Raw genomic sequence first — 21563 nt, 5'->3', positions numbered from 1 at the left:
ATAAATTGCCACTTCCAGAACTGAACCTTCCTCTGTTTCAACACTGGTTGCTGGTGTGCCAATCCAAAGCATTATGTTGGTTGGTTATATAGCTCCTTCAGAGGCTACCCTGTCACTGAGCATACCTGTAGAGCAGCAGGGAGAGCTACTGCCACAGTAATGCTGTCTCTTTTCATTCTCTCTCTGCTGGGTTTTGTTTCCTATGTAGCTCATAATCACAGAGCCTTCCTCACATAAATAAAAACATAGATGGACATTCCTTCTTTACCAAGCTTCAATCTTTTGAACTTAGTAAAAATAAGACTTTCTCCAAAAATTTTTAATGAAACATGTGTTCTTTGATCAAATTAAATATTTTTCTAGGACAATTTTTCCACTGAAAGTATCTGCTTTAATTGAAAATGGATTTTTCTCCCTCCCATCAGTAAGCCAACAATTTTTGGTCGCTAACAAAAGAGTTTCCATTGGGGGGAGGGGAACAAAACAAAACAAAAAAGCTTTCCAATCAGCTGTAATAAACTTCCATTCAGAATGGTAATTTACACAAATAAAATTTCTATTTAATATTTCTGCATCAAAAATGTATGTAAAAATAAAGGAGGTATTGATAATGAACAGTAGCAAAGAAGACTAATGACTAGATCTGAAGGCCCTTGAAATGATCCATTCAGAATCAGCAAGCCAGACAGAAGAACATATCATTTCCTAAACAACGGGATTCTGGTTTTAAAAAAAAAAAAATCCAGCAACTCATCTTTTGCCATAGCCGAAGCCAATTTATAAGCGAATCAGATGCTTTGAGAGCTTTGGATTAATACCTTGAATATGTTATGCTTCAGAAAGCTTCAACAATATAAATAAAAATATTCATCTAATAAATTTAGTATGTCCATTTTAGATGCCACTGAGCTTAAAGACTCACAGATTGATTCTTTTGGTTAATGGCATGAGAAGGTATTTTCCTCAAAACAGTATACTGGCTTTATTTTCAATTAAGATATCACAGAATCTCTCCAGAGAATAAGCTAGGGCTCTTCCAGTTGGCTGCTATAAAAATACATCATTGAAACACACAGCACACTCACCATCAAACAGGCTAACCCTCACAATGATTTTATCCTTTAGAGAACACCAAGTACTTCAGACCCCACACTCAAAACAGTGCGGGACGGTTAAACAGTAATTTTCCAGGACACTGAAGAGATTTATTGCCAAGTATCAACCAAAATTAGCATCCACTTTATTAATGTGTCATGGGTTGCACCAAAGTTAAATCTTAGATTTTCCTATTCATTAAAAGCTCCTAGCACTAGATACACTCACTATTGCTTATAGAATTCAAAGGGTAAAAGGAAAAAACAGTGCTTAAAATAAGAGTATACACTATAGTTCAATAAATCTAGGTATTTTTAAAATGACAATGTGCAAGGATCCCAAAACAGAAACAGCTTCCTGAAACAGTTTCTCCAACATATAGGATATTGGAAGTACAGTTGCTTAAACTAACAGAAGTATTTGTAGCATATTGATCTGTGAACATTGGTAGTTTTTACATAACAGTAAGTAACTTAACTAACTTTTCCAGTTTTTATGTTTTAAAAAAAGTTTCTCCTACACATTATATCTCATAACCACTTTTGCCTTTTACTCCTGTTCTCCAGTAGATTACTTTACTGCTATAAGGAAGTCTAGAGGAAGGGAGCGGTGGTTACAAGGAACAGCTGGAATGTGTCTGGTTTCTATAACACAATAGAATCCAAGTGTTTTCCACAACTCTGCAAGGTTGTATTAAATATAATACACCCAAGTGCTCATTAAAAACTTCAAAACTTTGGATGAAAAAAGTATGTTTGATAGAGAAAAAGGAGTTAAATGAAGGAAGTTATTTCAGTGTCGAAAAAAACTAACAAGAGCACTCTGAGTATGGAAGATATTATCTGATGTCTGTTCACTCCTCAACTGTGGAAGGAAAATATAAGTGGCCCCAAAAAGCTGATGAAAGGTTCAGGTCACAGTTCAAGAACACAGAAGCAGAGGAATAATAATAGTTCCATGATTGACTGTAGCTAGTAGCTTGGCTAACTGTAACTCAGAACAAAAGAAAGCAACAAGTAAATCTAAACACATCAGTCAAGTCCAAAAGATCAACTAAAGAAAGAATGTTACATATCCCAAATATTAGAAAGTCTAGATGTACAGCTAGTGATATTCAGCAGCTTTAGGAAATCTTCCTAAAAATGCTGAATGTTAGCATCTGGTGGTAAGATTTCAAAGCAATACCAAAAAATACAAAGGCAGCTATTATCATGAATAAAAGAAACAATTACATGTCTGCAAACCTACTGAGAAGCACTGTAAATTCAACTAAAGTTCTATATGCACACATTACAGAACTGTGAAGACAAGTAACAAACATTATACAAAATACTGACTAAAGTATAAAAAAGAAATCTTACCAATTCACTAAAATATCTTTATATTCTCAAACAAAAATTACCATCCCAATAGTTCTCCTTGACACACCTCCAAACACACAGCACTGTGACACTGCATTACTGAGAAAAGAGAATTTCAGCTAAATGTAAGAAGAGCTCAGCCATCATCTTCCAAAATATTCTTACCATCTCTGCTGTATGAAATTCTTGACAGTCTTTCATAGTTTTGAATAGATCAGAGTAAGGTTACTTTTAAAATTGTATTTCATTTTCATCACTATTTACTTTAAATATTTACTTTAAGAATATCTTGCAGTGGCAGTCCATGTTCATGCCTTAATTGGATAAGTTTAGATTTATTCCATGCAAGTATCCATGGCCAAGAGTCTACACACATACAAAAATGAAATATTGATGCTTTTACTTAATAGAGGCTTAAATCCATCCCTTATGTAGACATTAAGAACCCAGCCAAGACTTGACAGCACAGCTATAAAAAGGTCTCCAGAAACTAGCCCACCCAGGTTTTATGGTTTGATCATAGAATTACTCAATAATAGATATAGTACAGGCAGCACAACATACAGATTTTACTTTTCAACTATACAGTTCCATTCTGAAAACATTCAGGAGGTTGATGGGCTTTTAGCATGCAACCTGGGCACACTTTATTTGGAGCCAGGCAAAACCTTTTCACCATGGTTAGCACAATTGAGGTAACGAATAGTCTGCTCAGATCACATTTCTCTAGGCAATGAAATGAGACAGGAATGCCTACCATCTCTACATTCATTTGTCCCATCTGTTGGGCCAGACTGTATATATTAGATCCATGCTTGAAAAGAATGGGTGAGAGAGGATACTAAAGCAAATGCAGGAAATACATCCCAGCTAGTCATCTTTGCTGCATTGGCAGAAGCCATGAAAATATACAGTAGACACGCTGGCTTTATACCAAGTTCCACAAACAAAGTCATTTGGTGACCACATGTTAAACGACCATTTCATTGGACTCAATCCTTAGACAGTATGCCCAAATTTAAAGGTTATTTTACATAACTCTGGTCACCTTTTAAAGAGTAAGTTCTATCTTCAAGATGGAACATTCTGCCACTAACACTGAAATGAAATATGTAGGATTTTGTTTTAAGATACCTGTAGTATAAAAAGTATTTTAAAATAAAATTTTAGATCACTAATTTACATCAACGCTACATTGCAATACTCCTGCACAAGAAGTGTAGCACAAAATGGATCTTCCTTATAACTAATGTTCTTGGTGACCATGCATCTAAAAAAACCCAGTTAATAGTCTCATGTTCTGAGAACCATTTTTAGAACTCTAGATCCACTGATTAATGGGGTAAAAAAATCCACAGACATAGGTCACAAGAGGTCCCCTGACATTTTGCAATGCTGAATGTTGCTTGGCCTAACATCTCTGTTCGCTTAAGTGCATCAGTTAAAGTTGTGTCAGATCTACAGGTCACAAGCCACTGAAATGCAACTTTTTAAAAAAAACCAATCCCCCTCCCCCACAGGATCTGCATGGATTACTTCCAAGTAGAGATTTACTACTATAAAAAGAAAAGGAGTACTTTTGTGGCACCTTAGAGACTAACATTTATTTGAGCATAAGCTTTCGTTGGCTACAGCTCACTTCATCAGAACCTCTCCAGTGCATCAAAGATCTACAACCTATCCTGAAAAATGATCCCTCACTCTCACAGATCTTGGAGACAGACCAGTCCTCGCTTTCAGACAGCCCCGCAACCTGAAGCAAATACTCACTAGCAACTACACAACGAACCACACAAGGAACCTATCCTTGCAACAAAGCCCGATGCCAACTCTGTCCACATATTTATTCAAGTGACACCATCATAGGACCTAATCACATTAGCCACGCCATCAGAAGCTCGTTCACCTGCACATCTACCGATGTGATATATGCCATCACGTGCCAGCAATGCTCTCTGCCATGTACATTGGCCAAACCAGACAGTCTCTACGCAAAAGAATAAATGGACACAAATCTGATACCAGGAATCATAACATTCAAAAACCAGTAGGAGAACACTTCATCCTCTCTGGCCACTCAGTAAAAGATTTAAGGGTGGCAATTTTGCAACGGAAAAGCTTCAAAAACAGACTCCAATGAGAAACTGCTGAGCTTGAATTAATATGCAAACTAGATACCATTAACTTGGGTTTGAATAGAGACTGGGAGTGGCTGGGTCATTACACATATTGAATCTATTTCCCCATGTTAATTATCCTAACACCTTCTTGTCAACTGTCTAAATGAGCCATCTTGATTATCACTACAAAAGTTTTTTCTCCTGCTGATAATAGCTCATCTTAATTAATTAGCCTTACAGTTGATATGGCTACTTCCACCTTTTCATGTTCTCTGTATGTGTGTGTGTATATCTATCTATCTTCTTACTATATGTTCCATTCTATGCATCCAGTGAAGTGGCCTGTAGCCCACAAAAGCTTATGTTCAAATAAATGTGTTAGTCTCTAAGGTGCCACAAGTACTCCTGTTCTTTTTGTGGATACAGACTAATGAGTCTGCTACTCTGAAACCTGTCAAATAAAACAGTAGTTTTATAAGACAGTTGATATCTCCACTGCTTTACCTGCATGTATTCTAGTGGAGTCATTAGCAATCCAAAACCACCCTTCCTTCTGAAATCTTTGAGGGGCAGACCACAGGCTCACTTCCTATCCTTACCCCTGACATTACCATCTATGGTGGTAAGTAGATATCTTTTTCCACCCAGATTCATTAGAAAGAGTCTTTAGGTTGTGGAGAGGGGTAGTCTACTCACACATCTTGAAGCAGTGGGGAAGGAAAGAGTTCTAAGCTTGCAGTTATCAAACTCAGTCCAATCCTTTGATTCCTCTTAGACTATCCTTACAGTAGCAGGCATCTCAGGAACCATACTGAGTTCAACAGGAGAAGTAGAGCTATTCAGATTATTTCCCAGTTAGAAGAGGGGAAGGATGGTCTTGTGGTTAAAACTCAGGATGTTAAGAGAGCAGAGTTCTACTCTATTCCTGGCTTTGCCATAGGCTTGCTGTGTGACCTTGTCCTTAGGAAGGGATACCTCTACCCCATCAGAATAATATTTTGAAGATGGCATTTCTCACATCAGGAATTTATGCTAACTGTGATTGGCTCTCACCTACCCAACCAAGATGCGAAATGAAAACCAAGCTATGTATAGTCTTGACTGGCAATGGCTGTTATTGTATAGATTTGGGGGACTCCAGAGGTCTCAGCTGTAATGGTCTATATACCTAATGCTCTACTGTGCTCTGGTTTAGAAAATTGTCTGCATAAGGATGCCTGGAAGTGGTTTTCATTTTGTGCTCATACAAACTATTCTCTGCCACTGAGAAAATTAGGAAGCTCCAAAAACATCTACCTTTCTGAAAATGGTCAGTCAATCTCCTGCTGGAATATTGAATTCTGTGCTCATCAAAAAATTCTTTAGAACATGGAACTCTGTCCAGATTTCATTGAAAATTGCACTTTGTGAAATATATATGTCCTTTACTGACAAGGCCTGCATTCTAAATGAATGTACTGTTACACAGTGTTCAAAAGTGACCTCTTCCCCTTACTAGCATTAGCACTACTGATTAACTTAAACTCCTTTCCTTTCTTCTCATCATGTAAAAAGATTATGCCAAAAGTAGAAGTACTGAAATCTCAGCTAATGGAGGACTCACCGCAAAGGGCAATAAACTGCAGTTTACAAAAAAGTTTTCTTTTTTTAAGAGATACACGAAGTAGCTAGTGTTTGTATCCTTTCATCTTCCTCCAGTGTTAGAAGGTTTTGCTTTGCAAAGTGAAAAAATGCCTCAAGTAAGCAAGCATTTCTAACAAAGAAACTAGGTTTAAACTGCAAGAAAATTGTTAATCTAACAATGTAGGCAAGATTTTCAAAAATAGAAGCCTAACTAGAGGCTCCTGGATATATATTTGTGAACCTGCCTGATTTTCAGAAATGCAGAGCACCCAACAGCATCTGCCGAGGTTGATCTTAATATTTTTAAATGTTACTTTCTAATAGATTTATGTTGCTGTATTTCGCTAGGATTCATAGAGTAACAAATGTTTACTGTTAACTTAACCAAATGCAACAAGTTTCAGATCTAAGATCTTGTCTACACAGTGCAGCAGTACACACTAGATGTGTGTGAATTCTAACATGCACCAACATGTTGCATGCTAACTGACCAGTGTAACTGGCCTGCTGGTGCACACTAAAGTTCCCTAGTGTGTGTTAACATAATACTGTAATCTTTTTGAAGGTTTATCTTATCAGGAAACTTTACCGGGCCAATATCTAAGAGAAAAGTTAACTGATATAGCCAAAGTTACTCGTACCAAATGACTTCTGTGTATTTTTTGTAACTGGATTTAATTAAAAACAACACATAGCAAGAGAGACTATAATTGGTTTAAAGCAAAGCTTGAATTTCAAAGTGAACACATTTAAATTTACATTTGCCCTGAACATAAAAGGATTTTTTATTTTTTAAACAGGTTATAATAAAGATGTTGAAAACATTTTATATTTTAAAATCTGAATGTTATCCAGGCAGGTCAGATTACTAAATGCTAAAGAATAAATTAATAAAGAATTCATAATTCAGAAACAAAGCATATTTATATTACATCACACAAGCTAAACAGAAGTTTAAAGCTCTGTTTTTACACTATGCAAGAAGTACCAAATACTTTACACTTGCTACTCCTCTCTGTTTGCTACTACCAGTAGAAGAGAGAACTTTTTTTGATTGGTATGACCAGCCAAAGATAAATGGAAATTTTTTTTAAAAAAGTTAGGTTTTCAAATATGTTTCTGTTCAAGTGAGTTAATGTCATTAAGTGTTAACTGCACTGACCTTAAAATAACTATTCTTAAAGCGGGAGTACAAAAGTGCCATTTACTTGCCATGTCCTGAGTTGATAATCCTCTAAAATCCCTGCACAGTTTTTAGGCATAAGGATGTCATCAATTTGCAAACAGGAAAGAGAACCCTGAATCCAGGATTTGACAAGTAAGCAAAGGAAAAAATTTAAAAAATAGTTTTAAAAACCAAGTATTTTGAAGCATGTGTACAGTCAAAAAATTTAAGTTGCTATATACACTTTAAGAGTTCTTTATAAACGTACAAAATGATTGAAGTTGGAGCCAGAGTATTAGTCTCTCTAAAATTTACAGAAGTGCACTAAAGTTAGTGTACTCATCTTAAACAGTAACTTGACTTGAACACATACCATGCAATTGTATGTCAGGGATAAACTATACCAATCACATTACTCGCTGTAATTCACACTAGGAATATGCACACTCTAGATCACCCGCTGAACAACCATCCCTTTACATGCTGTTCTGTACAGTAACCACAAGCACAGGCTACAAAAGTTCTGGTATCTGTCTACACATAAAAAAGTCATATTAACCAAGAATCAGAGTTTACAACTCACACAGATACAGGTTACCCATAATTTCCGGAAGACTATGGGGGTGATTAGATCAAGCTGTCCCAGGAAAAGAACTAAAAAAAAATCACCACAAAATTGTAAATGGTAATTACAGGAGTAAAGCCCTGGTATCCTTTAACGGAAGGGTTTATTTTTGTTTTTAAGTTATGAGGCACGGAAGCTTTTAATAACACATTCTACACATAATGAACTGCAACTATTCATGAAGTTAGAAAGTTTGTAAACAAGTCTCTTGCAGGCCAAGCTTCCCTCAACTACCCGCTAAAACAAATTTAAAAAAAAAACAAAACTTCGGTTTACAGCGTAGCTTCTCTTCAATTACTTGCTCTGAACTCGCAGCCCCCACAAACCAAGTGGGGCAGACAACCTCCGTGCTGCCCACAGATGCAGCCTTCTCCCCCTCGCCCAGGCTTTGAGCTCATCAGATTCGCTGCTAAAAGAATGTGGACCCTATCGTTTCCTTTGAAACGCCCCAGGCAGCATCAGTGGAAAACAAACATAAACCGTGTGGAAAGGCTGGGAGCAGGATAACTTCACCTTGAAGAGCAGGGGGCATTTCTTTCTCCAGCAGTCAGAGATGGACAAACACTAAGGTTTACAAGCACCTAAGCTCCATCAGCGCTGGACGCCCCCTTATCAGCGAAGGGGAGTCCCCAGGTCTATGGGGAAATGTTTAGCAGCTGGTGGACAAGACCCAAGCTATAAAGCAAAGCAGTCAGTCAAGACAATTTAAAAAAAAATCCTCTCACCTCCACCCATCTCTGAGCTTCAGCAAAAGCTACATCGCAGCTGCCTTCAGCATCCTCTCTCCCCTCCATGACTGGGAAGCAAGAGAAAAGGGGTGGGGAAGCGAGAGATCAGTGGACAACCCCCAGCAACGCCGCCGCTCCGGTGGGACTGGAGCAGGAGACAGCCGCCGGCGCTCCGCGAGGGCTTTTGAACGCTCCGGGCAGCTCCTCCCCGGGAGTTTGGGAAGGCTCCGAAAACCACAAGAATCTGAAGAAGCCGCTGTCTCGAGACCAAATCCGAGCCACCCCAGTAAGGGGCGGAGGATGGGAGGGGGGCGGAGGGGAGGGCGGGAAGTTTGGTTGAACCGCGTTTCTCCCCTTCCCCCGTCCCCCCCCCCAAAGCAGCAGCACCCCCAGAATGTCAGCCAGCCTCTAGCAGCTGCTTCCAGCCCCGGGGCCGCGAGCCGCCGCCGCCGCCTCCTCCTGCTCCTCCTCGGGGGAAGGAACTCGCTATGCCCGGGTTAGGGGTTCAGCTTCACGTCCCCCGGGACAAGTGTCCGGAAAGGCCGGGACTGGGACATGCCCGCCCGTGCCCCCTGCTGCAGCCTGACTGGATGGGGGGGGGGTGGCTAAAGGGCTCCCCCCACAGCCGGAGCAGCGCCCCTAGCCCGCGCAGCGGCTCCGACACGCACCGGGGATAGCTCCGGACAGCTGCACCTCCCGGCGCCGCTAGCCCCCCACAAATGCCGAGGGAGAATGAACCGCGCCCCGCCCTCGCCTCCCCACCCGCGCGGCTCTTACCTGCAGCTACTCGCCCGGGCCGACTCTCCCCCGCTGCAGCGCAGTCTGGCGGCTCCGCTCTTCACGCCCTGGCTCCAAGCGTCCCTCCCTCGCCCTCCCGGGGCGCAGCGGCCCAGCCCCACCTGGCGGCAGGTAAAAGAAGCGCCGCCGAAGGACGCGCCGGCCTCGCCTTGGCACCTTGGTTGTGCCGCGCGCCTGCAGGTGCCCTGCAGCGCCCCCTCTCCGCGCCTCGGGGGAGGGAACGGGCTCGCTGAGCGAAGCGAGGACAGATCCCGAACTGGCCCGGCAAGTAGCCCTCCCCCCTCTTCAGCCGAGTGCCCAGGTGGAGAGACCCTGAGGGCGCCGCAGTTTACTACAGGCGCAGGGCTCCTCTTTCTCTTAAAGTCCTTAAAAGGAACAGCAGCTTCCCTTGTGCTGCCTGGAGAGCCACAGCACCCCGGGCGTCTTTCCTAAGAGCAGGGGTGTGCCAGTGCCTCCTTGGCCAAAAAAAAAAAAAGCCCACCCTCAGCCCAGGCATGTCGGGCAGAGCTCCAAAGACGGGTTACTTGTTTAGATTCCTTTCCCATTAAATGGTGCTAAGTTGTTAGCTACTGTTAAGCCCTCACCCACTCTTCCAAAAAGCCCAAAGGCAACCTCCCTAGTGCAGATGCCTAGGGCCCATGTCAATTATCACCACTGGGAGCTAGGGTAGTGTTGTTAGGATACAGACTGCAATGGTTATTCCTGTTGAATCTGAGAGAGTAAAGACTTTTGTGGCAGTCCAAAGGGATGGGGACCGCCTTCTGTATTGTCTCTATGTCAGTCACTCCTTGTGTTGTCTCCAAAGGCACAAGTAAAAATGCCAGAGGCAAGATTCCAGTATCCTGTGACCACCACCCCCTACGTTTCAAATGGAGAGGTTTTTCCCTTTTAGCTCTAGCGACTCTTTGAACTCCTAGTTAGGATGGACACAAGGTTAGCCTTAGGGAAAATGGTGCCCTGGGCGAACTTGTATTTTGGCACCGCTGGACTCCGTGAGCACCCCCCCCATTGCCCCTGGTCCCCATGGCTCCCCACGGCCCCATCACCTCTGGGCCCTGCTGCCTTCCCTACCCAATGCTTAATTTGAATTGAAAAAGGTGCCAGAGCTCAGCCCCAGTATAAATTAAGCACTGGCTGGGCAGCCAGAGAGCAGTAGCTGCTGAGCGGGCACCTGCTCTGAAGGCAACACCACCGCCAGCAGCAGTGCAGAAGTAAGGTGGCATGGTATATAGTGTATTGCCACCTTTACTTCTGCAATGTTGCTGTGGCTTGAGGTGCCTGGTGCTTGGTCTGTGGCTCAAGGCAGGCTGCACGCTGTCACACAAGGGCTGCATCTTGCCAGAGCCCATGGCCCTCCTGCAGCCCTCGGGCTGTGAGGCACCACCTCCTCCTCCTAGGGGTGCCACTTCAGATTGAGGGGGCAACTTTGTGATTCCAGGAGCTACTTAAACGCCTGAAAACTAGTTTTTTTTTGTTTGTTTTTTTTTGCAAATAACAACTTAGAAATTAGCTGACTGAAGCACTGTATCTAATTCCTATAGAAAGAAAGGGAAATATACATATATACAAACACCAATTAAACCATATTTTAAATTTATATGTAAATTTAGAACAATCAGGAGATAAAAGGATGATAGCCCCATCCCAAACCTTGAAATATCAGTTTTGGAGCTTTAACACAGATATCAGAATAAAATTACAGAGAATATATGTGCATTGCACATTTTGAAAGGAAGTACCAAGAAGTAACAACAACAACAATACAAGAGTGCATCTGAGAGAGCTTGTGTGTTGGGGAGACTGTGTGAGAGAGTGTGTGTGTGTTTTGGGGAAGTGTGTGAGAGCATGCACGTGTGTGAGAGAGAGCACGCATGTGTGAGACAGAAAGAGCATGTTTGTGAGTGTGTGTTGGGGAGTGTGCAAGAGAGCATATAAGTGTGTCTGTTGAGGGGAATGTGTGCATGTGAGAGTGTGTGTTGGGGGAGTGTGGGAGAGAGCATGCATGTGTGAGAGTGTGTGCATGTGAGAGACAGTGTGTGTGTGCCTGAGTGAGTGTGTCAGTTCACTATGTCTTTAAGAAAGCACTCAGAGTCAGGAGCCTGAAGGCTTGTTCAGACACCGGCAGCTCCCACTCCAGACCCAGAGAGGCAGCAGTACAGACAGGTTTCCCCCCGTCCTGCCATCCAGCTCAGTGGAGACCAGGTACATGGGCAGGGGGAGGGGCACACCCTGACATCAGCCCACCCCTCAAGCCCTGCTGTTCTGCACAGCAGACAGGATGCTCCCAGTGATCAGCTTGGCCGGAGGGGGGGGGGGGGGGTTGGGGGGGAGGGGAACAGGAGCAGCAGCTGCACGGCAATGGAATAGGGGGAGGAGCGGCATCCCTGTTCCAAAGGAGTCACCTGGCTGTTTGCTAGGGTGACCAGACAACAAGTGTGAAAAATCGGGACAGGGGGTGGGGGGTAATAGGAGCATATATAAGAAAAAGACCCCCAAATCAGGACTGTCCCTATAAAATTGGGACATCTGGTCACCCTACTGTTTGTCCAACTGCCCCCCTATAGCTTGGGTTCCTTTGCCCTCTCCAGATGCTTCTGCTCACTTGGCTGCCCCTCTAAGCCCAGCTGGCTCTTGGTGGTCGGGGGGGACTCAGGTACCAAACTCTGCTCACGGCGTCCCCTGGGACACCACCCAGCCCGTCCACCCCTAAAGCCGGTCCTGAGTGGACATTTTCCATTTCTTTAATCTATGTTATATTTCATACACTTAATCATTAGTGTAATGTTGTGGAGGTGAGGGTTTTAACTGTTCCTTAAAGATGCCAGTCAATTTGATATCTGAGGAAGGGGGAGGGGGGACTTTTTACCACTTATATTAGATAAAAGAAAATGAGTACTTATGGCACCTTAGAGACTAACCAATTTATTTGAGCATGAGCTTTCGTGAGCTACAGCTCACTTCATCCGATGAAGTGAGCTGTAGCTCACGAAAGCTTATGCTCAAATAAATTGGTTAGTCTCTAAGGTGCCACAAGTACTCCTTTTCTTTTTGCGAATACAGACTAACACTGCTGTTACTCTGAAACCTTATATTAGATAGGATTTGAATTCTGTACTGGAGTCTGAACTGCTCATTTTATACTCACAATGATTGTGGTGCAAGTTCCAGTAGCAAGCTTCCCTACAGTCTCACTACTATGCTTCAAGCCTGACCTATAGGAATCCCTTTAAGTTATCGAAGGGAGTTAATTTGCTCAGTGTGTCTACTAAGGATATGTGTACCCTGCAATGTAAGTCAGGGGTTAGTAGGACTTGAGTCCACGGACCCTGGGCTTGAAAGCCCAGGGCTTGAGTGTCCACACTCATTGGTGAGCCTAAGGTTTAGACTTTCTGGACCGAGGCCCCACACCCGTGCTCCAGTCTACACGGTAGTAAGCAGACCTGAATCAGGCCACCATATCACAGGCTTCTTAGCTCCCTCCCCAGTTGTGGCCGCTTGCTGGCCTGAGTCAGACAGAATTGTATGTAGACAGAAGGTGAGTTTGGGCTTGACCCTGAGAAGGAGCCCAATCTTTCAGTGCAGTGTAAACATATCCTCAGTGATTGGAGTCTGCTGAGACTGCCAACAGTGATACGCATCATAATGTCCATTGATCTATTTTGCCCATGTATCTTCCTCTCTCCTGCCCATGTATTCTCCTTGCTGTTTCCTGTCCCAGTTACTCTATAATCTTTCCTCTCTTCTACCAAAATCTTCTATATTCTGACTTTCCAGTTGTTCCTGAGTTTGGCTCTCTCTAGGGTATTGTGCTCTGGTCTCTGTGGTAACTACATACAACTGTTCTAGAGAGAACTATGCCCAGAGATGTCCCCAGGCAGTTTCTCTCCTGCTCTTCTGTAGAGAGCAGGCACATTCATTTGCCACTCCAACTAGGTACAACTGCTCATTTCCAGTTCAGCAATTTGCAAATCTACCATCATATCAGAAAACATGTTCATCTGGGTAAAGGGGAGGTCTGTATGTAGAATGGTGATATAATTTGAAACCCTGTATCCATTAGAAAATGTGCAATCTTTTAAGAAATCATTGTTTGAAATTTCCTGACATTTAAAATTACCTTAAAATTACATATATGCTAATTTTTGCACTAAATTTTCAGTTACACTTTTTTAACATAGTTTTTCTATAAGCAAAAAAGTTTAATTGGTGTTATCATTTATTCATATTTTGCCAGTGGCTGACAGAATGCTGCACATCCATCAAGGTTTTAGGTTTAAAAACATCAAGAACTTAGTTGTAAGCCAAGCATAAATAGTAATCATTTAAAGCTAGATCTTAACGATTAATAGGAGCTGAGGATTCACAGTACTTTAACAAATAGACTAACTCATGATAGTATTGCTAGTCTGAAAGCAGTAAAACTTCCTTGGATAAAAGTTTTTGCAGTATACATAAATGAAAGCCATACTAGATGCACAATATTATTGGTAAGTGTGAAAGAAATTCCAACAATTTTTACTGAAATGTGTTTGCTTGTAAAAAGCATACTTGGATTTCAATCAGTTGCATATTGAAAAAACCAAAATTGCCTGCCTCAAGTTATTATGAACTTCATTCTAATATATCTATTATGAAATCTGATTCCTTACATTCAAATCTATGATACACAAATTGGATTTTTAGCATATCTACTCATGCTTCTGTTTGACCTGCATTGATGCAACTTCACTGAGGATAGCAAATTGTCCTAATCCACAGATCACAATTATAAATGTAATTTTGGCTGCTCCACAAAATGTATTTGATCTCTGGCTGTAAACTAGATCAGGGTTTTAGATGCACAGGGAACATTTCTCACAGAGGCTTTTTTATGATGGTAACGGGAGCTGGTAGAAAATGAGGCACTGACAAATCAGGTACTTGTTTATTAATTTCCCTCATTTCAAGCTGGGTGAATAGCAAGAGGTCTGTAGTGCGAAGACAGATAATTTGCACCAGGTAAACCAAGTACAAGTACCTGCATCTGTTCATTTTTTAAAAGGTTTCTTTTCTTTATCGAAATCTCACTCAATGAAAGACCAGTTTGACAGTCTTTTGGATCAAGCTGCCTTTTATACTGCATGTTGGACACTTTCTCTTTGCTGGCAAACCAGACATGTTACCTTTGCCCATATCTTCCCAATCAACCTTTTTAGGAGAGTGCCATAGTACGCTCTCCCAAGAATACTCACCACAGAACAACTGGGCTGACATTTTAAGAGGTAAAAGCAGTTCCAGCCCAGTCATCACACATTGGGAACACAGTGCAATGGCAGTTTATATATGCTGAGATTTTGAATAGTGAAAGAAGCTGGCGTTGACGCCACACTAATAGGACAAACAAAGGATCTTGAGGTAAAGGTGACTTAAAACATAGGGTAAGATTATGGTTTCAGCAACTAACAGAGAGGATACAAGGAGCTTCAGGAATGAGTGGAATCAACTAGGTAATGCCATCTAGAGGTAAATCTTCTTTACCAAAAGGACTAGAATACTACCTAGCCAGAAACTCAGCTGTTTCAAGCACTAGGAACATCTTTAACCTTGGTTGCAGCAAGCAGTAAAAGGAGAACAAATGGCTCCTACATGTCACCTGTGCCACACTGAACTGAGTAGAAACAGCTTCACTCAGGCAACAGGTCAGAAACAAGATTTAGGGTCATAGCAGCAGTGGCCCTAAACATCTTAAGGGTGAAGTTGCTACAAGCAATGTGGCAGAATTTAGGGACATTCATTCATGGAACAAGTTTCAACACAGAGTATTCTCTAGGTTTGCTGAAGCATCTTCAAATTTTCTACACTCAGAATTTGGGCTTTCTAAAGGGAAGTTCACGTGCTTGTGGTGTTTTGGTTACTGTAATATTTACAATTATTACTGATATGTCTCTTCCAGTTACATTACATGCAGCATAGTGCAAAAATTAGGGTACAGGAGAAAAAAGGTACAAATATTACAGAGCTGTTGCAGGAATGGAGCTGAAAGTCCGAACTGTTTAACTTTAAACTTAACATTGGCTCTGGACAATGAAATGAGAGGTAGTAATTTATGTATCAATTCAGGTAATGTATTGTCACCCACTGGAAATATGTCACACATGGCGGTTACAGAGTCGATACTCCTGATAGTTCTCGGATGTGAAGCAATTTCATGGAGTAGAGGCTTTGTACCATTACAGCTAGAATCATTATGTACTTGTGCTGCGTGATACATCCAATTGGCTGGAAGTTGAAGCTAGACAAATAAGGCACAGGTTTTTTTAATGAGAGTGATTAACCACTGGAACAATTACCAAGGTTGTGGTAGATTCTGTCTCTGGACATTTTTAAATCAAGATTGGATTTTTTCCTTAAAAAAATGCTCTATTTCAAACATGAATTAATTCAGGGAAGTTCTATGACCTGTGTTTTGCAGGAGGTTAAACTAGTTGATCATGGTGATCCCTTCTGGCTGTATAATCTAGGAATCTATAAATTGGTGCTAACAGCAAATGAACACGGAGAAGACAATATTTTACTAAGACTGATCCTTTTAGTGTGTGTACCCCCAAGTGATAATTAAAGCAAAAGCTTGTGTCATGTTTTTCCACAGACAGCTGTACTAAATATTTAGTACAATACCGTGTGCAATCAAGACAGGTTTCAAGACATTTTTAAAAGGGTACTTTTGATTCACAGCCACTACACACATTTTCTAAACACAAAAACACATTGAAATCTACAAACCCTCTAGCAATCTGCTTTTCAACTGACAGTCAAATATATGTAGGATGCTTTAAGGATGGCTGTTAAAGGATACAATATTGTAGGACGCACACATAGCAACATCAAGTAGCAAACATCTACAGTTAAGGTTACCTGACACTTTACATTACAGACCCGTTTTCATGACTTTGAGAAACTTCAGCATTTGGACTGAAATGTTTCCACATCATGTGTCTGCTGCCTAAGACTGCCTTTTTATTTATTTATTTAGAAAGTTTCAGCTTAAAAGATTCAGACATTTTCAAGACTGAGGTTAGGGAAAATACATCTTGACAATGTTAAAAATTGTTTTGTTGAGAAGCTCTAACAACAGTTTCATGTTTTGGAACAGGGAGATGAAAGCTGGTGAGAGACAGTCACCCTGTTGTCAGATGTGCCTTCTGCCATCCCTGTGAAAATTTACCAAAATCTGGACATGCTGCAAGCCTTTGAAAAAACCAAAACCACCTCAGTTTGCATATTCTTAATAGATTTGTAAGAATTTAGCAGCTAAATTCTCCTAAATTCACATCCACACTGATCATGCTCCATCCCCGTGTGCTGACCACACTGCTCCTACACCACTCCCATAGAGCAAATGAGCATTCTCCAATCTGAAGTGAGAGGTGATGAGCAGGACATTCCCTACCATTGCTTCTCCTGACTGCTAGGGGCCACTGTGGCACCAAGCACAGGAACTGAGTGCAGGGAAACTCTCTCTCCCTACGCTCTCAATGCTACCCCTGGCTGGTGCCCAGGCAGATGTGCCCAAAATTAAAAATATTAAGTTTAATTATATGTTAGTACTTAAACTGCCTGGATCAGAGAAAAACAGCTACGGCTACTTACTGATGGTAACTTTATGGGAATAAGCCTCTTCAATCTCTTTGCATTTATAAATATTTTAATGAAAACTACTTTTTGGTTTTCTGACTGACCTGAATAAGTGCTTTCAGTGTATTAATGTTAATTTATTTTTATCATTAATTTATCATTACAAAACAGTTTGAAAAACAAAGAGCCCTACATTTTATGTCTCTATTGTTGTTCATCAATGTACAGTGTAGTCCCTGAAGTGAGTCTGAATGCATACGTTCAATTCTGGTCTTCTGGTTATCTACTCTTTACTTAGTTGATGAACTGTGATAAAATATCATAGGGGAATAATTCAGAATAACTAAAAAGGAAAAGATGAAAGTCAAGTGCATGGAAGATCTTTGGTGTGTATATGTAAGATTTTGTTTCAAAACAATTGCCTTAGGAACAAGCAACAAGATGCAGTAAAGACTAATTCAAGATTTAATCCATATATACTCACATCGTCAACATGTTAGTGAAAGTATCAAAAGTCGTACATTAATATATGGCAATATTTTTATTTTGTTTCAGTAGATTAGTGGTGCAGCTTTTCCAAATGGGATAGTTAAGCTGCAGACAGAGCAATTGCATTAAATCTTAATTCTTCTGGGTCACGTTCCATGAACTTCTTGCAAACTTCTACTGCATCCTATTTAAAAAATAAGATACGAAAACACACAATCACTACCTATTATATAAAAACACACTATTACTAAAAACAATTAAGCAATTGGCACATGAATTAAATACAGTATTGTAACTATGATTTACAGCAGTTATGTCCCTCATGATTCTTTCACTTTCTGCACAAACTTTACCAGTGTGTCAAACTGAACTGGAATTAATTTCTGATCTGAGTTGACACTGCTAAATATTACTTGCTGTGCCCAACGTAAGCAAGTGTTTTGAACCTCAGGAACAAGGATGATTTATTTAGTTGTTGCATCTAACAGTATGGAACATTATGGGTTACATTTCAAAAGATGAGGCAGTTAGATAATTCTTTCTGAACGTTTGCCTTTAGTAGTACTGCTGCATTCAGAAACTTTTCTCCTTCACCTGCAGATGTAACTGAACTCCTAAGCAACACCACCAGCTTTGTATGTTGGGAAAGTGGAAGACTGTATATAACTCCTGTATCTAATCTAGACTGAGGGTGCACAACACAGTGCTTGTTATTTGTGTTAGAAAATATGAGGCATGTGAAGGAATAAAAAAGGAAAATATGCACTCATTTCACACACACTGTGTGTAATTTAAGAAAAAGTGACTTTGGCAACTTAAAGAAAGCAGCCTGTGTGTCTCCAGCCTTTTGCTTTCCCAAACGTTATGTAAAGTGACCATAAACTCTCTATGCATGCTGTACTCTGGGGAGAATTCTGCACCACTGCGCAATGCAGAACTTTTCAGAAATTAATGTTGGGCGTGTGGAATTTCCTCCCCCTCCCCCCGACAGAAATGGGCTGCAGAGATATTGGCCGCCACTAGGGGCCACTGGACCCAGCAGAGTCCAGCTCACAAATAGAAGACAAGGATGGCGAGGAGCGGGGGGGGGGTGTGCTGGAGGATTTCCAGCAGCTGCAGTTCCCAGTACCCCCTGAAGGAAGGAGGCAGTGGTGCACAGGAAACTCCGTGGGACCCAGCATCATCAGGCTGTTTCTCCATCTGGATCCCTGGGGTCTAGGAGGGTAGGCTCTGTGAATGTCTGAAGGCTGGCCTCTAGAGAGGGTAGGGGATGTGAGTGGGCCAGGGAGGGCCACATGGCTGGGCTCTGGGCAGAAGGGGGTGTGTCTGGCCCCTCATCTGGGCTCTGGGGGAGAGGAGGCAGAAAAGCAGGAACTGGGTTGTTGTAGAGGTTTCTTTAACTCTCTACTCCTGGGGGAATTTGTGTGTGTGTGTCTGTATTGTTACAGACATACTTGCTGACAGGTATTTTGAAATAAATTACCAAAATAATTGAAACTGGCATGATTATATTACGTTATTTTGACAAACAGAATATGCAGAATTGCTCAGAATTTTAATATATGTGCACAGAATTTTTAATTTTTTGAACCAGAATTCCCCCAGGAGTAATGGTGCTCTCTCTTCCCCAACTGGCATTAGTTTTGTGCGAGAAAAGTTTATTCTCAAACCAAATGTATTCCCTTTGGATCCATTTTGCAGTCAAACAGCTCCAGGCACATTACTCCTGGGGGAATTCTGTGCCAATGTGCATAATTCGTGTCGGTGCAGAATTTTTTTTCCCCCCTGGCAGAAAATGCATTCTGCCCAAGAAGTGCTACAGTTCCACCTTTTACCCACCGGAGCCTGCTGTGGCGCCAGAACAGCCAGCGACTGGCAGTAACAGCTAGCTGCATTTGTCACAGCAGCCTGCCCATGGAGCCAGGTTAGGAGGCAGAGAGGGGCACATGGGGCTGCTGAGGGGGTGGGGGTCAGACTGGGATTCAAAAGTGCTAGTGGGGAGACAGACTGGGGCGTGGGCTCAGGAGCTAGTGGGGGACAGCACTGAGCCAGGTGTAGAATGGGAAGGGGCATAGGGGAGTGCAGGGCTACATGGGGACAGGAGAAGATGTGCCTGACTGACTGGGAGAGGCTTGGGGTCAGAGTCTGCATGGGGGGGACTCCCCAGCTCCCTAACAATCCGTACCCCACCCAAAGAAAACTGCTCCATATTTCTCCTACCCATGCCCAACAATCCTTCAGGTTCACTCCCAGGCTTCTTCCCTCTCCCTCAGCTCCTCTGTTACCACTGACTATCTGAAGCCTTTACGCTGCTTCTGATAGGTGTGGGAAATACATTTCTGTACTGTAGTTTAAATGAATTACTCAAAGTTCTATATTAATATGGATAGTAGGGAATCTTTTTCAAAAAACATTTCCTGAATCTTTCTTGTCATCTGTATTGTTTCAGACATACTTGCTGACAGGTATTTTGAAATAAATTACCAAAATAATTGAAACTGGCATGATTACATTGTGTTATTTTCACAAAATATGCAGAATTGCTCAGAATTTTAAAATACTGTGTGCAAAATTATTAATTTTGTGGTGCAGAATTCCCCCAAGGAGTAGCACATTAAAGCAGCAATGAGCAAGTACGTTTAAATAAAAGAGGTTAGAAGGGAATACGTAGAACACAAATTGTGGGGGTTGAGAACTAGGGCAAAGACTATAAATGCTGGAAGAGAGAGAGTGCACCCTTTGTTAGCATGGCATCTCTCAAATTATAAAGGAAATAAAGGGAAGGAAAATAAAATACCTTCGCTCAAAAGTCCTCAGACACTGGTCATTTCAGGGCTCCCCCATCATGTATGCATGGTTTGAGAGCAACAGAAGCATAGGAACACCTCAACATGGGAGAAAAAGCAACCTGATCTACGGGTATGGTACCCTTACAAGATTTCTGCTCAAGCAGCTCTTGTCCACCATATTAAAATGTTCTGTTACACACAGAAGTAACGGCATGGGTATTCTGAAATACTCCTGGCTGAGAACTAATTAAAGGCCTTTTCCTCTTATCCCTTCCCCAACTACATACCTAGGAAGTGCATAAAGTTCAAGTTGCACAAAAACTTAAAGGATTTTTCTATTCTTACCTCTAAAAAAGTGTCATCACTAGTTTGTCCATGGTTTATTGGAAAAGGTTTGCGCCCATCTGTTGGAATACAAGCAATTATACAAAATACAGTTGTAAAACGAAAACTGGAAAACTTGTAATTTTCTCAGACAAGAACATAAACCCAAAGCATTAAATAATTCCCTCCTCATATGAAGACATGCCACCAAGATCAGCTCAGTTTTTCATAAACTTAGCATACTAATCGTAATACCCAACTATTCAGCACTTTCCCCTCCAAACAGAGTATTTCAATAGGAATACAGTATTATAAACAATGACAAATAATAACACTTTTTAGTTGAACGTAGATTTTTAATACACGAAAACTTTCAAATCAAGAGGTAACCTTGGGTTCTAATTATATTGTTTCTGGTAATGTTTAAGTTCTTTAGGTTTTCCAAATAGGTCATTGGAAAAAAAAAAAAGTAGTTATTTAGTGCATTTAGCGCCCTCCCCCCCACCAAAGTTACTTGCCTGTACAGAAACTGTTCTTCAAGATGTGCACATATACATTCCACTTCAGGTCTATATGCGCACAATGCACCCCTGCTCTCTTCATGTGCTGAGTCAAGGACATAGAATGGGCATATTTACTGCCTCCCTCTCCATTCCTTCACACTTCTGTATATATAATGTCTGAAATAGCAGGGAAGTGGAAGGATCATGGAATGTATATGTTACTATACAACTCGAAGAACAACAGTTACTATACAGGTAAGTAACAGTTTATTCTGTTTGGGGATTGGTCCTGCTTTGAGCAGGGGGTTGGACTAGATGACCTCCTGAGG

At 41.5% G+C, this 21563-nt stretch overlaps 2 protein-coding genes across 8 annotated transcripts in view; both read right to left on the bottom strand.

The window, feature by feature from the left end:
- The window catches only part of LMO7 (LIM domain 7), a 181778-nt gene extending 172805 nt beyond the window's left edge, over nucleotides 1-8973 (bottom strand). The window contains exon 1 of one of the 5 annotated variants that reach the window (XM_074962097.1): nucleotides 8715-8973. In XM_074962097.1, coding sequence (XP_074818198.1) covers nucleotides 8715-8783 — 69 coding nt within the window. In that variant the 5' untranslated portion in view covers nucleotides 8784-8973. The remainder of the gene's footprint in view (nucleotides 1-8714) is intronic. The other 4 variants (XM_074962109.1, XM_074962102.1, XM_074962121.1 and 1 more) reach the window with 4 other exon arrangements.
- Nucleotides 8974-15982: 7009 nt separating this feature from the next.
- UCHL3 (ubiquitin C-terminal hydrolase L3) overlaps nucleotides 15983-21563 on the bottom strand; it is a 65846-nt gene continuing 60265 nt past the window's right edge. For 2 of the 3 annotated variants that reach the window (XM_074962077.1, XM_074962081.1), the window contains 2 exons: nucleotides 20753-20811; nucleotides 15983-17802 (listed from right to left, as the gene is read on the bottom strand). In XM_074962077.1, the coding sequence (XP_074818178.1) occupies nucleotides 17719-17802; nucleotides 20753-20811 (143 nt within the window). In that variant the 3' untranslated portion in view covers nucleotides 15983-17718. The remainder of the gene's footprint in view (nucleotides 17803-20752; nucleotides 20812-21563) is intronic. The other variant, XM_074962087.1, reaches the window with a different exon arrangement.

The sequence above is a fragment of the Natator depressus genome, chromosome 1, assembly GCF_965152275.1.
Source record: "Natator depressus isolate rNatDep1 chromosome 1, rNatDep2.hap1, whole genome shotgun sequence".
NCBI lineage: Eukaryota > Metazoa > Chordata > Testudines > Cheloniidae > Natator > Natator depressus.
This window is presented reverse-complemented; position numbering and strand designations above follow the sequence as displayed.